General features: G+C 65.0%; 1 protein-coding gene across 1 annotated transcript in view; it reads left to right on the plus strand.

Moving 5' to 3' along the window:
* The window catches only part of GUCY2D (guanylate cyclase 2D, retinal), a 27982-nt gene extending 10392 nt beyond the window's left edge, over positions 1 to 17590 (plus strand). Inside the window, exons 7-21 of the mRNA XM_072848626.1 lie at positions 666 to 770; positions 1050 to 1133; positions 1469 to 1549; positions 2547 to 2723; positions 4184 to 4340; positions 5105 to 5254; positions 7220 to 7368; positions 10031 to 10194; positions 13454 to 13646; positions 14106 to 14280; positions 14841 to 14939; positions 15490 to 15584; positions 15717 to 15802; positions 16650 to 16758; positions 17466 to 17590. Coding sequence (XP_072704727.1) covers positions 666 to 770; positions 1050 to 1133; positions 1469 to 1549; positions 2547 to 2723; positions 4184 to 4340; positions 5105 to 5254; positions 7220 to 7368; positions 10031 to 10194; positions 13454 to 13646; positions 14106 to 14280; positions 14841 to 14939; positions 15490 to 15584; positions 15717 to 15802; positions 16650 to 16740 — 1806 coding nt within the window. The 3' untranslated portion in view covers positions 16741 to 16758; positions 17466 to 17590. The remainder of the gene's footprint in view (positions 1 to 665; positions 771 to 1049; positions 1134 to 1468; positions 1550 to 2546; positions 2724 to 4183; positions 4341 to 5104; positions 5255 to 7219; positions 7369 to 10030; positions 10195 to 13453; positions 13647 to 14105; positions 14281 to 14840; positions 14940 to 15489; positions 15585 to 15716; positions 15803 to 16649; positions 16759 to 17465) is intronic.
* Positions 17591 to 17940: the final 350 nt, after the last annotated feature.

Below are 17940 nucleotides of genomic sequence, written 5' to 3' on the forward strand. Positions count from 1 at the left end.
CTTGGGGAGGAGACCTATAGACTGTTAGGTCCCCATGGGTGACGTGTCCCCACGGATGACATGTCTCCAGTGTCCCTGTGGCCTAAGGTGCTCCCTGTGACCAAGATCTGCCTTGGGAGGTGACCTTGGGAGGCTGATGGGTCCCCATGGGTGATGTGTCCCAATGGGTGATGTGTCCCCATGGCCTGAGGTCTCCTCCGGGGCCAGGCTCTGCCCTGGGAGAAGATCCATGGGCTGGTGGGTCCCCATGGGTGATGTGTCCCATGGGTGACGTGTCCCCATGGCCTGAGGTCTTCTCCGGGGCCAGGCTCTGCCCTGGGAGAAGATCCATGGGCTGGTGGGTCCCCATGGGTGATGTGTCCCATGGGTGACGTGTCCCCATGGCCTGAGGTCTTCTCCGGGGCCAGGCTCTGCCCTGGGAGAAGATCCATGGGCTGGTGGGTCCCCATGGGTGATGTGTCCCAATGGGTGATGTGTCCCAATGGGTGACGTGTCCCCATGGCCTGAGGTCTCCTCCGGGGCCAGGCCCTGCCCTGGGAGAAGATCCATGGGCTGGTGGGTCCCCATGGGTGATGTGTCCCCTTGGGTGCCATGCCTGCACGATGGCTGACGTGCCCCCCGCCGTGTCCCCACGGGCCACATCCTGACCATTCCCCACGTCGCAGGTGGACGGCAGCCGTACCAGCCTGGCCGGCCGTAGCGGGGGGGACACCAAGAGCATCAGGAGCGTGACCGCAGCCCCCGACACCACCAACGTGGCCATCGCCGAGGTAAGATGTCCCCTCCTCCCCCTCCCCCCCCGTGTCGTGTGTGTGTGTGTCCCCAATGTCACCCTCCCCGTCACCCCAACCCACTTCCCCACCTGCCACCTCCGGGGGCGACAAGGCAAGGCCACCTCCTCAGGGACACCCCTGTCCCTCCCCCCTCCACCATTAGTGAAGGGGGAGGGGTCACCTCTACCCCCCCCGGGGTGCCCTCACCCCACATCCCAGCTGGATGATTGACAGCTCCGGGGCCATGATTGACAGCTACCCCCCCGCCCTTTTCAGGGAGCCGAAAACTCGAAGGGCAACAGCCACCTCCCCCTCCTCCTCCTTTTGTTTAACCAGCAGGGCCTTGTCGCCTCCGTGCAGGTAAGCTGAAAGCAGAAACCCCACCGTTTCACCCCAAAATTGGCCCTCCCGCCCCACCCACCACCCTGTGTCCCCCCGTCCCCGTCCCATCCCCCGGGGCCTCAACCAGGGCAAAAAGAGGGGTGGGGGTGGGGGTGGTTGGGGGGGGGGGTTTGGATGAATGGGTGGGGATTCTCCAGTGGCTTCTAGTAGGGTTGCGCGTCGGGTTGGGGATGTGGGGGTGTCGGGGGATGAGGAGTGTGTGTCACCGCCCCGATGTCCCTGCGTGTCCCCGGGGCATCAGAGCGGGGCCGGTCCCGAGGGTGCTCGGCCCTCAGCCCGCTCTGTCCCCCCAGGGCGACTGGGTCTGGCTGAAGAAGTTCCCCGGAGACCAGCACAGTGAGGTGAAACCGGCCACCAAGCTGGTCTTCTGCAAGGTGAGGGGGCCGTGGGGACAATGGGGGTCATGGGGACACTGCTGGGTCATGGGGACACCACTGGGTCATGGGGGACAACGCTGGGCCATGGGGACACTGCTGGGACATGGGGGACAACGCTGGGTCATGGGGACACTGCTGGGTCATGGGGACACCACTGGGTTATAGGGGACACCGTTGGGTCATGGGGACACTGCTGGGCCATAGGGGACACTGCTGGGTCATGGGGACAACGCTGGGTCATGGGGACAACACTGGGTCATGGGGGACAACGCTGGGTCATGGGGGACAACGCTGGGTCATGGGGACACTGCTGGGACATGGGGGACAATGCTGGGTCATGGGGGACAACGCTGGGTCACGGGGACACCACTGGGTTATAGGGGACACTGCTGGGTCATGGGGACAACACTGGGTTATAGGGGACACCGTTGGGTCATGGGGGACAATGCTGGGTCATGGGGACACCACTGGGTCATGGGGACACAGCTGGGTCATGGGGACACCACTGGGTCATGGGGGACAACACTGGGTCATGGGGACAAAACTGGGCCATGGTGACACCACCAAGTCATGGGGACACTGCTGGGTCACGGGGACACCACTGGGTCATGGGGGACAATGCTGGGTCATGGGGGACAACGCTGGGTCATGGGGGACACCGCTGGGTCATGGGGACACCACTGGGCCATGGGGACACCACTGGGTCATGGGGGACAATGCTGGGTCATGGGGACACCGCTGGGTCATGGGGACACCGCTGGGTCATGGGGACACCACTGGGCCATGGTGACACCACCAAGTCATGGGGACACTGCTGGGTCTTGGGGGACAACACCGAGCCATGGAGAGACAGCACTGGCGCAGAGGGGACAACGTCAGGCCGTGGGGGGACAATTCTGGACCGTGCTGGGACAACGCCAGGCCATAAGGGGACAACACCAGGCCCCAGGGACAATGCCGGGCCCTGTCCCACGTGTCCTGTGGCCCGGGACAGCTGCGTGACCTGCGCCACGAGAACGTCAACCTCTTCCTGGGCTTCTTCCACGACTGCGGCATCTTCGCCATCGTCTCGGAGCACTGCTCCCGCGGCAGCCTCGAGGACCTGCTGCGCAACGAGGACATGAAGCTCGACTGGATGTTCAAGTCCTCCCTCCTCATCGACCTCATCAAGGTGACGGCCGAGCGGGGAGGGACGCGGCGGGGGCCGTGGCAAGCGAGAGTGGGGGCCGTGGCAAGCGAGAGTGGTGGCCGTGGGAGTGGAGGTGGCTTTGGGGTTGCTGGTGGCCGTGGTGGTGCTGGTGGCCGTGGTGATGGCCGCGGTGGCAGTGACTATAGGAGTAGCTGCGGTGGTGGCTGTGCTGGTGGTGGTGGTGGCCGTGGTGGTGGATTTCATGGTGGCCATGGTGGTGGTGATAGCCATGGTGGTAACGTTGATGGTGACCGTGGTGGCCATTGTGGATGACAGCCACTGGGTAGGATCTGTGGTGGTGGCCGTGGCGGTGCCGGGGGAATGCCACGACGGTGGCTATGATGGTGAGTGTGGTGGTGGCCGTGGTGGCGGTGCCCTTGGCAGTAGCCTTGGTGATGGCCATGGTGGTGATGGCCACAGTGGTGGCCAAGGTGGTGGTGGCTGAGGCAGTAACCATGGTGATGGCCATGCCACCGTGGTGGCCATGCTGGTGGTCACCATGGTGGTGGTGGCTGTGGCAGTAGCCATGGTGATGCCCATGGTGGTGCCCATGGTGGCAGTGCCCTTGGCAGTAGCCATGGTGATGGCTATGGTGGTGGTGGCCATGGTGGTGGTCGCCATGGCAGTAGCCATGGTGATGGCCATGGTGATGGCCATGGTGGTGGTGGCCATGGTGGTGGTGGCCATGGTGGTGGTCGCCATGGCAGTAGCCATGGTGATGGCCATGGTGATGGCCATGGTGGTGATGGCCATGGTGGTGGTGGCCATGGTGGTGGTGGCCATGGTGGTGGTCGCCATGGCAGTAGCCATGGTGATGGCCATGGTGGTGGTGGCCATGGTGGTGGTTGCCATGGCAGTAGCCATGGTGATAGCCATGGTGATGGCCATGGTGATGGCCATGGTGGTGGTGGCCATGGTGGTGGTGGCCATGGTGGTGGTCGCCATGGCAGTAGCCATGGTGATGGCCATGGTGATGGCCATGGTGGTGGTGGCCATGGTGGTGGTGGCCACAGTGGTGGTGGCCATAGTGGTGGTGTCCACGGTGGTGACCATGGTGGTGGTTGCCATGGCAGTAGCCATGGTGATGGCCATGGTGATGGCCATGGTGGTGGTGGCCATGGTGGTGGTGGCCATGGCAGTAGCCATGGTGATGGCTATGGTGATGGCCATGGTGGTAGTGGCCATGGTGGTGGTGGCCACAGTGGTGGTGGCCATAGTGGTGGTGTCCACGGCGGTGACCATGGTGGTGTTCGCCATGGCAGTAGCCATGGTGATGGCCACGGCGGCGACGACCACGTTGGCGACCACACCGCCATCACCCTGCCGCTGACGGGCCATCGCGGCGGCGACCGCGCTGCTGACCCCCACGGCGGTGACCACGCTGGCGGGACCTGCCCCGCCGCGGGGCGGTGACGGTGACGGTGCCACCGCCCGTCCCGCAGGGCATGCGGTACCTGCACCACCGCGACATGGTCCACGGGCGCCTCAAGTCCCGGAACTGCGTGGTGGACGGGCGCTTCGTGCTGAAGGTCACCGACCACGGCTACAACGAGCTGCTGGAGGCCCAGCGGCTCCCCACCCCCACCCCCCAGCCACAGGGTGAGGGGCGGGGCCGGGGCGGGGCCTCGTGGGGGGCGGGGCCTAGGGAATGGGGGTGTTCTTGGCCTGGGGTGGGCGTGGCCTGGGGGAGGTGGGGGTGGGGCTGGAAGGTGGGGGGCAATGGGATGAGGTGTGGTGTGGAGGTGGGGGCTGGGGGTGGGTGGGGCTAGGGAGAAGGGGTGGGGCTTTGGGGAGGGGGCCCAAGGGGAGGGGTGGGGCCTATAGGGTGGGGGTAAAGGGGTGGGGCGGGGCCATTGGATATGGGGTGGGGCCGATTGGGTGGGGGCAAAGGGGTGGGGCGGGAGCCATTGGATTATGGCTGCGGCTTTTCGATTGGGGCGCGGCTTTTGCATTGGGGTGGGGTCTTTGGATTGCGGCGGCGCATTGGGCAGGGCCTCTGGGGTGTAGACGGGGCAACAGAACCATGGGCGGGGCTTGCACGGGGTGGAGCACTTGAGGGCGGGGCCTTTAGGCTGAGGGTGGAGCCTCGGTGCCTCAGGGCGGAGCTTGCAGGTGGGGAGGGCGCAACTACTCCCATCCCCCCAGCTGAGGGCGGGGTCTTCCTGTAGTGGGCGTGGCCTCTCATAATGGGTGTGGCCTCCCATGGCGGGGGGCGTGTCCTGGCCATTCCGGGGGTGTGGCCACGCCATTAAGTGGTGCCACCAACCTGAGGGAGGGCGCTCGCTAAGGGGGCGTGGTTTGAGTGTGAGGGGGCGTGGTCTGGGTGTGAGGGGGCGTGTCTGAGCGTGGCCCCGCCCCCCCAGAGCGGCTGTGGACAGCGCCGGAGCTGCTGCGGGACGCGGCGCTGGAACGACGCGGCTCCTTCCGGGGCGACGTCTACGGGATCGGGATCATCATGCAGGAGGTGATCTGCCGCAGCGGCCCCTACTGCATGCTGGGACTGCCCCCCGAAGGTACCGCCCAGTCACACCAGTAACCTCCCAGTAACACCCCGCTCACCCCCAGTCGCCCTGCTGCATGCTGGGACTGCCCCCCGAAGGCACCGCCCAGTCACACCAGTAACCTCCCAGTAACACCCCGCTCACCCCCAGTCGCCCTGCTGCATGCTGGGACTGCCCCCCGAAGGTACCGCCCAGTCACACCAGTAACCTCCCAGTAACACCCCGCTCACCCCCAGTCGCCCTGCTGCATGCTGGGACTGCCCCCCGAAGGCACCGCCCAGTCACACCAGTAACCTCCCAGTAACACCCGGCTCACCCCCAGTCGCCCTGCTGCATGCTGGGACTGCCCCCCGAAGGTACCGCGCAGTCACAGCAGTAACCTCCCAGTAACACCCCGCTCACCCCCAGTCGCCCTGCTGCATGCTGGGACTGCCCCCGAAGGCACCGCCCAGTCACACCAGTAACCTCCCAGTAACACCCCGCTCACCCCCAGTCGCCCTGCTGCATGCTGGGACTGCCCCCCGAAGGCACCGCCCAGTCACACCAGTAACCTCCCAGTAACACCCCGCTCACCCCCAGTCGCCCTGCTGCATGCTGGGACTGCCCCCCGAAGGTACCGCCCAGTCACACCAGTAACCTCCCAGTAACACCCCGCTCACCCCCAGTCGCCCTGCTGCATGCTGGGACTGCCCCCCGAAGGTACCGCCCACTCACACCAGTAACCTCCCAGTAACACCCCGCTCACCCCCAGTCGCCCTGCTGCATGCTGGGACTGCCCCCGAAGGCACCGCCCAGTCACACCAGTAACCTCCCAGTAACACCCCGCTCACCCCCAGTCGCCCTGCTGCATGCTGGGACTGCCCCCCGAAGGCACCGCCCAGTCACACCAGTAACCTCGGAGTAACACCCCGCTGACGCCCAGTCGCCCTGCTGCATGCTGGGACTGCCCCCCGAAGGTAGCGCCCAGTCACACCAGTAACCTCCCAGTAACACCCCGCTCACCCCCAGTCGCCCTGCTGCATGCTGGGACTGCCCCCCGAAGGCACCCCCCAGTCACACCAGTAACCTCCCAGTAACACCCCGCTCACCCCCAGTCGCCCTGCTGCATGCTGGGACTGCCCCCGAAGGTACCGCCCAGTCACACCAGTAACCTCCCAGTAACACCCCGCTCACCCCCAGTCGCCCTGCTGCATGCTGGGACTGCCCCCCGAAGGCACCGCCCAGTCACACCAGTAACCTCCCAGTAACACCCCGCTCACCCCCAGTCGCCCTGCTGCATGCTGGGACTGCCCCCGAAGGCACCGCCCAGTCACACCAGTAACCTCCCAGTAACACCCCGCTCACCCCCAGTCGCCCTGCTGCATGCTGGGACTGCCCCCCGAAGGTACCGCCCAGTCACACCAGTAACCTCCCAGTAACTTCTCCAGGACCCCCCAGACACCCCTTGGCCCCCCCAGCTGACCTCCTGACACCCCTGGGATCCCCTAGGACCCCCAAACATCTCCAGGACTTCCCAGGTGTCACCAGGAACCCCCAAGCACCTTTAAGACCCCCAAGCACCTCTAGGACCCCCAGTTATCTCCAGGACCCCCCAAGTATCTCCAGGACCCCCAAGCATCTCCAGGACCCCCAATCACCTCCAGGACCCCCAAACATCTCTAGGACCCCCAAGTATCTCCAGGATCTCCTAGATGCCCCTTGGCCCCCCAACTGACCCCCAACACCCCTGGGATCCCCTAGGACCCCCAAACACCTCCAGGACCCCCCAAGCACCTCCAGGACCCCCAAGCACCCCCAGGACCACTCAAACATCTCTAGGACCCCCAAGCATCTCTAGAAACCCCCCCCAGACACCCCTTGGCCCCCCAACCGACCCTCTCCAGCACCTCTGGCACCACTCCAGGACACCCCACTTGACCCCCCCCTCCAGCCCCCACCCCCAGCCCCTCCCCCCCTCGGTGACGCGGGTGTCCCCAGAGATCATCGAGAAGGTGAGGCGGCCGCCCCCGCTGTGCCGCCCGGCGGTCTCGGCCGACCAGGCGCCGCTGGAGTGCATCCACCTGATGAAGCAGTGCTGGAGCGAGCAGCCCGAGAGGCGACCCACCATCGACCAAGTCTTCGACCAGGTGGGACCAGTATGGGGTGATATGGGACCGCTATGGGGTGATATGGACCAGTATGGGGTGGGACCAGTATGGGGTGATATGGGACCGGTATGGGGTGATATGGGCCAGTATGGAGTGGGGTGGGACCAGTATGGGGTGATATGGGACCGGTATGGGTGATATGTGACTGGTATGGGTGGTATGGGGTGGGGTGGGACCAGTATGAGGTGATATGGGACTGGTATGGGGTGATATGGGATTGGTATGGGTGATATGGACCAGTATCGGGTAGGGTGGGACCAGTATGGGGTGATATGGGACTGGTATGGGGTGATATGGGCCAGTATGGGGTGGGGTGGGACCAGTATGGGTGATATGGGACTGGTATGGGGTGATATGGGCCAGTATGGGGTGGGGTGGGACCAGTATGGGGTGATATGGGACCGCTATGGGGTGATATGGACCAGTATGGGGTGGGACCAGTATGGGTGATATGGGACTGGTATGGGTGATATGGGATTGGTATGGGTGATATGGACCAGTATCGGGTAGGGTGGGACCAGTATGGGTGATATGGGACTGGTATGGGGTGATATGGGCCAGTATGGGGTGGGGTGGGACCAGTATGGGTGATATGGGACTGGTACGGGTGACATGGGACCAGTATGGGGCAATATGGAACCAGTATGGGGCAATATGGGACCAGTATGGGGTGGGGTGGGACCATTATGGGGTGATATGGGACTGGTACGGGTGACATGGGTCCAGTATGGGGCAATATGGAACCAGTATGGGGCAATATGGGACCAGTATGGGGTGATATGGGACCAGTATGGGGCGATAAGGGACTGGTACGGGTGACATGGGACCAGTATGGGGCAATATGGAACCAGTATGGGGCAATATGGAACCAGTATGGGGTGATATGGGACCAGTATGGGGCAATATGGAACCAGTATGTGGTGACATGGGACCAGTATGGGGCAATATGGAACCAGTATGGGGTGACATGGGACCAGTATGGGGCAATATGGAACCAGTATGGGGCAATATGGAACCAGTATGGGGTGACACGGGACCAGTATGGGGCAATATGGAACCAGTATGGGGTGATATGGGACCAGTATGGGGCGATAAGGGACTGGTACGGGTGACATGGGACCAGTATGGGGCAATATGGAACCAGTATGGGGTGACATGGGACCAGTATGGAGCAATATGGAACCAGTATGGGGTGACATGGGACCAGTATGGGGCGATAAGGGACTGGTACGGGTGACATGGGACCAGTATGGGGCAATATGGAACCAGTATGGGGTGACATGGGACCAGTATGGGGCAATATGGAACCAGTATGGGGTGACATGGGACCAGTATGGGGCGATAAGGGACTGGTACGGGTGACATGGGACCAGTATGGGGCAATATGGAACCAGTATGGGGCAATATGGAACCAGTATGGGGTGATATGGGACCAGTATGGGGCAATATGGAACCAGTATGGGGCAATATGGAACCAGTATGGGGCAATATGGGACCAGTATGGGGCGATAAGGGACTGGTACGGGTGACATGGGACCAGTATGGGGCAATATGGAACCAGTATGGGGCAATATGGAACCAGTATGGGGTGACACGGGACCAGTATGGGGCAATATGGAACCAGTATGGGGTGACATGGGACCAGTATGGGGCAATATGGAACCAGTATGGGGTGACATGGGACCAGTATGGGGTGACACGGGACCAGTATGGGGCAATATGGAACCAGTATGGGGCAATATGGGACCAGTATGGGGCGATAAGGGACTGGTACGGGTGACATGGGACCAGTATGGGGCAATATGGAACCAGTATGGGGTGATATGGGACCAGTATGGGGCGATAAGGGACTGGTATGGGTGACATGGGACCAGTATGGGGCAATATGGAACCAGTATGGGGTGACACAGGACCAGTATGGGGCAATATGGAACCAGTATGGGGTGATATGGGACCAGTATGGGGTGATATGGAACCAGTATGGGGTGATATGGGACCAGTATGGGGTGACACGGGACCAGTATGGGGCAATATGGAACCAGTATGGGGTGATATGGGACCAGTATGGGGCGATAAGGGACTGGTACGGGTGACATGGGACCAGTATGGGGCAATATGGAACCAGTATGGGGTGACATGGGACCAGTATGGGGCAATATGGAACCAGTATGGGGTGATATGGGACCAGTATGGGGCGATAAGGGACTGGTACGGGTGACATGGGACCAGTATGGGGCAATATGGAACCAGTATGGGGTGACACGGGACCAGTATGGGGCAATATGGAACCAGTATGGGGTGATATGGGACCAGTATGGGGTGATATGGAACCAGTATGGGGCAATATGGAACCAGTATGGGGTGACACGGGACCAGTATGGGGTGATATGGAACCAGTATGGGGTGATATGGGACCAGTATGGGGCGATAAGGGACTGGTACGGGGTCATGGGACCTGGGGCGTGGCGTGGCACACGGACGGACGGGCTATCTGTGATCCTATAGCCCTGACCCGCGGCTACGGCCATATAAAGGCCATTAGGGGCCTATATGGGGCTGACCCACGGCTATGGGGCTTTCTGGGCCACCGGACCCTCCCCGATGCCGTGGGGTGGGGGCGGGGGTGGTTTCTTCCCGGCAGTTCAAGAGCATCAACAAGGGCCGCAAGACCAACATCATCGACTCCATGCTGCGCATGCTGGAGCAGTACTCCAGCAACCTGGAGGACCTCATCCGCGAGCGCACCGAGGAGCTGGAGATCGAGAAGCAGAAGACGGACAAGCTCCTCACCCAGATGTTACCCCCGTGGGTCCCTGGGGGGCGGGGTGGGGGTGGGGGGGAGGCAGATGGCGGGGTGGTCAGCACCCCATAGATCTCGTCTGGAGCTGTGGGGATGGAGGGGGTTGATGTGGCCACTGGGGACAGGTTGGGGTTGGCCATGATCCATTGACCGCACCTGGAGCTGTGGGGCTGGAGGGGGTAGAGGTGGCCACTGGGGTCAGGTCGGGGTTGGCCATCACCCCATAGATCTCGTCTGGAGCTGTGGGGATGGAGGGGGTAGGCATGGGTGGGGGTTTGGGGTGGGCCCATAGACGTTGAGTGGGTTCTGTGGGGCTGGAGGGGTAGAGGTGGCCACTGGGGTCAGGTCGGGGTTGGCCATCACCCCATAGATCTCGTCTGGAGCTGTGGGGCTGGAGGGGGTAGAGGTGGCCACTGGGGACAGGTCGGGGTTGGCCATCACCCCATAGATCTCGTCTGGAGCTGTGGGGCTGGAGGGGGTAGAGGTGGCCACAGGGGACAGGTCGGGTTGGCCATCACCCCATAGATCTCGTCTGGATCTGTGGGGCTGGAGGGGGTAGAGGTGGCCACTGGGGTCAGGTCGGGTTGGCCATCACCCCATAGATCTCGTCTGGATCTGTGGGGCTGGAGGGGTAGAGGTGGCCACTGGGGTCAGGTCGGGGTTGGCCATCACCCCATAGATCTCGTCTGGATCTGTGGGGCTGGAGGGGGTAGGCATGGCTGAGGGGTTGAGGTGGGCCCATAGACTTTGAGTGGGTTCCGTGGGGCTGGAGGGGGTAGAGGTGGCCACTGGGGACAGGTTGGGGTTGGCCATGATCCATTGACCGCACCTGGAGCTGTGGGGCTGGAGGGGATAGGGGTGGCCCCGGGGGACAGGTCGGGGTTGGCCATCACCCCATAGATCTCGTCTGGATCTGTGGGGCTGGAGGGGGTAGAGGTGGCCACTGGGGACAGGTCGGGGTTGGCCATCACCCCATAGATCTCGTCTGGAGCTGTGGGGATGGAGGGGGTAGGCATGGCTGAGGGGTTGAGGTGGGCCCATAGACTTTGAGTGGGTTCCGTGGGGCTGGAGGGGGTAGAGGTGGCCACTGGGGTCAGGTCGGGGTTGGCCATCACCCCATAGATCTCGTCTGGATCTGTGGGGCTGGAGGGGGTAGAGGTGGCCACTGGGGACAGGTCGGGTTGGCCATCACCCCATAGATCTCTGTCTGGAGCTGTGGGGATGGAGGGGGTAGGCATGGCTGAGGGGTTGAGGTGGGCCCATAGACTTTGGAGTGGGTTCCGTGGGGCTGGAGGGGGTAGAGGTGGCCACTGGGGTCAGGTCGGGGTTGGCCATCACCCCATAGATCTCGTCTGGAGCTGTGGGGATGGAGGGGGTAGGCATGGGTGGGGGTTTGGGGTGGGCCCAAAGACTTTGAGTGGGTTCTGTGGGGCTGGAGGGGGTAGAGGTGGCCACTGGGGACAGGTTGGGGTTGGCCATCACCCCATAGATCTCGTCTGGAGCTGTGGGGATGGAGGGGGTAGAGGTGGCCACAGGGGACAGGTCGGGGTTGGCCATCACCCCATAGATCTCGTCTGGAGCTGTGGGGCTGGAGGGGGTAGAGGTGGCCACAGGGGACAGGTCGGGTTGGCCATCACCCCATAGATCTCGTCTGGAGCTGTGGGGCTGGAGGGGGTAGAGGTGGCCACTGGGGACAGGTCGGGTTGGCCATCACCCCATAGATCTCGTCTGGAGCTGTGGGGATGGAGGGGTAGGCATGGGTGGGGGTTTGGGGTGGGCCCATAGACTTTGAGTGGGTTCCGTGGGGCTGGAGGGGGTAGAGGTGGCCACTGGGGACAGGTCGGGGTTGGCCATCACCCCATAGATCTCGTCTGGAGCTGTGGGGATGGAGGGGGTTGATGTGGCCACTGGGGACAGGTTGGGGTTGGCCATGATCCATTGACCGCACCCAGATCTGTGGGGCTGGAGGGCGCAGAGGTGGCCACTGGGGACAGGTCGGGGTTGGCCATCACCCCATAGATCTCGTCTGGAGCTGTGGGGATGGAGGGGGTTGATGTGGCCACTGGGGACAGGTTGGGGTTGGCCATGATCCATTGACCGCACCCAGATCTGTGGGGCTGGAGGGCGCAGAGGTGGCCACTGGGGACAGGCCGGGGTTGGCCATCACCCCATAGATCGCGCCGGGAGCGGGGGGGATGGGGGGGGTTGATGTGGCCACGGGGGACAGGTTGGGGTTGGCCATGATCCATTGACCGCACCCGGAGCTGTGGGGCTGGAGGGCGCAGAGGTGGCCACTGGGGTCAGGTCGGGGTTGGCCATCACCCCATAGATCTCGTCTGGAGCTGTGGGGCTGGAGGGGGTAGAGGTGGCCACAGGGGACAGGTCGGGGTTGGCCATCACCCCATAGATCTCGTCTGGAGCTGTGGGGCTGGAGGGGGTAGAGGTGGCCACTGGGGACAGGTCGGGGTTGGCCATCACCCCATAGATCTCGTCTGGAGCTGTGGGGATGGAGGGGGTAGAGGTGGCCACTGGGGACAGGTCGGGTTGGCCATCACCCCATAGATCTCGTCTGGAGCTGTGGGGATGGAGGGGGTAGAGGTGGCCACTGGGGACAGGTCGGGGTTGGCCATCACCCCATAGATCTCGTCTGGAGCTGTGGGGCTGGAGGGGGTAGGCATGGGTGGGGGTTTGGGGTGGGCCCATAGACTTTGAGTGGGTTCCGTGGGGCTGGAGGGGGTAGAGGTGGCCACTGGGGTCAGGTCGGGGTTGGCCATCACCCCATAGATCTCGTCTGGAGCTGTGGGGCTGGAGGGGGTAGAGGTGGCTACCAGGGACAGGTCGGGGTTGGCCATGATCCATTGACCGCACCTGGATCTGTGGGGCTGGAGGGGGTAGAGGTGGCCACCGGGGACAGGTTGGGGTTGGCCATCACCCCACAGATCTCGTCTGGATCTGTGGGGCTGGAGGGCGCAGAGGTGGCCACCGGGGACAGGTCGCTGTTGGCCATGTCCCCGTAGCCCCCCCCCAAGTCTGCGTCTCCTCCCATGGGGCCATCGAGGTCTCCCCGTCCCCGCGGTCCCCAGGGCCACGACGAGGCGGTGGCTGAGGAGCCACGCGGGACGCGAGGGGCCTCTCCTGGCGTCACGGGGGGGGGAAAAAAACCGGGAGACCCTGAAGCCCCCAAGGGCCTCGGCGCCGGGGACAGGGGCGGTCCCCGCTGAGGCCCGCCGTGTCCCCCGTGTCCCCCCCCCCGTGCCACCGCAGGTCGGTGGCCAAGGCCCTGAAGATGGGGACGCCCGTGGAGCCCGAGTACTTCGAGGAGGTGACGCTCTACTTCAGCGACATCGTGGGCTTCACCACCATCTCGGCCATGAGCGAGCCCATCGAGGTGGTCGACCTCCTCAACGACCTTTACACCCTCTTCGACGCCATCATCGGCTCTCACGACGTCTACAAGGTGACGCGTCCGCCCCACGGACGGTCCCGCCCCACCTCGGTCACCCCGCGGATACGGGGACGCGGCCACCGGACGAGGGCGGCGAGGGGTCCTTAGGGCCGTCTGTGAGGCGACAGTGGCCCCGGTGGCCGCGGTCCCCCGGGACGCGGCTGTGCTTTGGCCGCCTCCGTCTGCAGACAGGGGACGCGGCCAACGAACAGACGTGGCTACGTGTCCCCGAGGTCCCCAAGGTGACACGAGGTCCCCGTGTCGGCAAGGTGACACGGCTGCCCGGTGGCACTGGTGGCCCCCAAGGAACGTGGCCGTGCAACGGCCACCTCCGCCTCCTCTCCCACAAACCGGGGACGCGGCTACGCTCGGTGGAGGAGGGGGGCGGGGGGGGGGGTGGGCGTGGTCCTTGGTGGCCGTCCCCGCCCCGTGACACCGGTGTCCCCGCCCCCCGGTGACACGTCCCCGCAGGTGGAGACCATTGGGGACGCCTACATGGTGGCCTCGGGGCTGCCCAAGCGCAACGGGAACCGCCACGCCGGCGAGATCGCCAACATGTCGCTGGACATCCTCAGCTCCGTCGGCACCTTCAAGATGCGTCACATGCCCGAGGTGCCCGTCCGCATCCGCATCGGCCTCCATTCCGGTAAGGCCACGCCCTCTTCCCCTGGGTGTGGCTCGTTTGGCCACGCCCCGCTGGCCACGCCCTTTCCTGGCCATGACCCGTCAAGCTACATCACCTCTTGGCCGACGCTCAACGTGGCCGTGACCCGTTGGCCGTGACCCGTTGGCCGTGACCCTTGGGGGCAACCCCTGGCCACGCCCCTTAGACACGCCCTTAAAGACCACACCCACCTTCTTCTCCCACAACGGCCACGCCCCTTCTTGGCCACACCCAAACTCATCACCTCTTGGCCAACGCTCAACATGGCCGTGACCCGTTGGCCGTGACCCGTTGGCCGTGACCCTTGGGGGCAACCTCTGGCCACGCCCCTTAGACACGCCCTTAAAGACCACGCCCACTTTTTGCCCCTGCAGTGGTCACGCCCCTTCTTGGCCACACCCAAACTCATCACCTCTTGGCCAACGCTCAACATGGCCGTGACCCGTTGGCCGTGACCCTTGGCCGCACCTCCCCTCCATGACCCCAACCCGAGGCCCCGCCCCCTCGTGACCACGCCCCCCTGAGGCCCCGCCCCTCTGCAGGACCCTGTGTGGCCGGCGTCGTGGGGCTCACCATGCCGCGCTACTGCCTCTTCGGGGACACCGTCAACACGGCGTCACGCATGGAGTCCACCGGCCTGCGTGAGTGTCCCCCCCCGACGGCCCCACGCGTGTGTGTGTCCCTCCGTGTCCCCCCACACACGTGTGTCCCCCAGCCCGTGTCCCCCCACACGCGTGTCCCCACACGTCCCACCACGTGTCCCCCAACCCGTGTCCCCCCACACACGTGTGTGTCCCCCAGCCCGTGTCCCCCCACACGTGTGTCCCCACACATCCCACCACGTGTGTCCCCCAGCCCGTGTCCCCCCACACGTGTCCCCCCACATGGGTCTCACCACACGTCCCACCACGTGTGTCCCCCGACCCGTGTCCCCCCACACGTGTGTGTCCCCCCCCACGTCCCACCACGTGTGTCCCCCGACCCGTGTCCTCCCACACACGTGTGTGTCCCCACACCTCCCACCACGCGTCCCCTTCCTCACATGGTAGCATGGGGCGGGACGACACAGGGTGGCCGTGGGTGACATGGGAGAACGTGGGGGACACCGGGGGGGGGGTGGGGGAGGTGACAAGGGGACAGGGGGGGATGGGGGCCCTGGGGGGTCCCGGCGACGGGCGCGTGTCCCCGCAGCGTACCGGATCCACGTCAACGCCCGCACGGTGGCCATCCTGCGGGCGCTGCAGGAGGGCTTCAAGCTGGACATCCGGGGCAAGACCGAGCTCAAGGTGCCCCCCCAGCGCTCCCAGTGCCCTCCCAGTGCTCCCAGTCCCCCCCTTATCACCCCCTTTGCCCCTCTCCCGCCCCACCGTTGCCCCCCGGGGGGGCGGGGGGGCTGACGGCGGCTCTGCCCCCCCCAGGGGAAGGGCGTGGAGGACACGTACTGGCTGGTGGGACGCGAGGGCTTCACCAAACCCATCCCCACCCCCCCCGACCTCCTGCCCGGGTGAGCCGGGCGCGTGGGTGCCCTGGGGGGGTGGGGGATGTTGGGGTCCCCTTGGGGGTCACGCCTGGGTCCCCTGGGTGCCTGGGGGGGCGGATGGGGAGATCTGGGTGCCCGGGGGGGATGGGGAGATCTGGGTGCCCTGGGGGGATGTTGGGGTCCCCTGGGTGCCCTGGGGGGGGGATGGGGAGATCTGGGTGCCTGGGGGGGATGGGGAGACCTGGGTGCCCTGGGGGGTACCCAGATGTCTGGGGCTCCTGGGGGATGTTGGGGTCCCCTGGGTGCCCTGGGGGATGGGGAGATCTGGGTGCCCTGGGGGGTACCCAGATGTCTGGGGCTCCTGGGGGAAAATTGGGGTCCCCTGGGTGCCCTGGGGGGGGGGATGGGGAGATCTGGGTGCCTGGGGGGGATGGGGAGATCTGGGTGCCCTGGGGGGGGGGGGGATGGGGAGACCTGGGTGCCTGGGGGGGGTACCCAGATGTCTGGGGCTCCTGGGGGATGTTGGGGTCCCCTGGGTGCCCTGGGGGGATGGGGAGACCTGGGTGCCTGGGGGGGATGGGGAGATGCTGGGTGCCTGGGGGGGATGTTGGGGTCCCCTGGGTGCCCTGGGGGGGATGGGGAGATCTGGGTGCCCTGGGGGATGGGGAGACCTGGGTGCCCTGGGGGTACCCAGATGTCTGGGGCTCCTGGGGGGGATGGGGAGACCTGGGTCCTATGGGGGGCGGGTGGGGGGCAGGGACCCCCGGATACCCCACAGGGTGGGGGTGCCCGGGCACCTGGGTGTCCCCCCGGGTGTGTGGGTCCCCCCCACCGATGTGTGGGTCCCCCCCGGACGCGTGGGTCCCCGCAGGGCCAGCAACCACGGCATCAGCCTGGACGAGATCCCGGCCGAGAGGAGGAGGAAGCTGGAGAAGGCCCGGCCGGGGCAGGTGCTCAAATAGCCCTGGCCCCGCCCAGAGGTAAGCCCCGCCCCCTCAGCAAGCCACACCCCCCACACACTAGGCCACACCCACCCCCATCAAGCCCCGCCCTCAGGAGGCCCGGCAAAGCCAATCGCCGCCAATCTCAGGCGGGTGACCCTCTCCCTGGCTGTGTGATATTTGCATCTCATTAATATTCATAGCCACGGGCCCCGCCTCCCCGTTGGAGGTTGGTCCTCCTGGCATGGAGATTGGGGGGGGGGGGTGCCGCTCTAGCCGCCCCACCTTCCGCTCTATGGTGGGCCTGCTGCTCCCTGGAGGACTTCCAGAGTCCTCCAAACCATAGAGATAGGGCTAGCCCGCCCCACAGAGCCCCTCTGTGCCTCCACGGTGCTTTGCTCGGTGGTCAGCTCTATGGCTGCCGGGGCGGGGAGTCCTCCAGACCATAGAGCTCTGTTCCAAGGGAGCCGCTCTGCACCTCCACGCCGCCCTTCTCTATGGTCACAGCACCACGGGCGCGGAGTCCTCCCGACCATAGAGGCAGGGCTAGAGCAACACCCCGCAGCCCCTCTCGCACCCCCACGGAGCCCCTCTATGACCTCCGAGACCATAGAGATGCAGCCAGAGCGCCTCCTCCAACGGGCCCCGCTCTATGGCCACCACCCCCCCGGACGGCCATAGAGAACTTGTGCCTAGAGCGGCACCGCGGTGCATGCTGGGTCGTCGCTGACGCCCCTCCCCCACAGCCGGAGGAGGGCGCCGGCCCCTCCCCCACGGCCCCGCCCCCCCCACCCCGGGGCATCATGGGAACGGCGACCGGAGGGCCCAGGTGCATCACGGGACGGCGGGAGACCGAGAGGGAGGAGACGACGCGCTGATTGGCTGCTGCAGGCCCCGCCCCCGCGGCTGGTGACGCCACCGGAAGCGGCTCCCGGCAGCACAACACGCCTGCGGACTCTTAAGGGGCGGGGCCTGCCGCCGGAAAGGGGCGGAGCCCCGCCCGCCCAGCCAATGGCGGCGCAGGGGCGGGGAATGCTCTTAAAGGGGCAGCGCCCTCGGGGGTTATTTGTCGGCAGGCAACAAATAAAGGCCCTTGGAGGGGAGGGGCGGCCATTTTGGGCGGCCATATTGGCGCCCCGCGGGCAGCCAATGGGGTTGGCCGCTTCGTCTTAAAGGGCCAGTCACCTTTTTTTTTTTTTAGGCTAATTTTCCCCCATTTTG

This window comes from Ciconia boyciana, chromosome 32 (assembly GCF_034638445.1).
Source record: "Ciconia boyciana chromosome 32, ASM3463844v1, whole genome shotgun sequence".
Lineage (NCBI taxonomy): Eukaryota > Metazoa > Chordata > Aves > Ciconiiformes > Ciconiidae > Ciconia > Ciconia boyciana.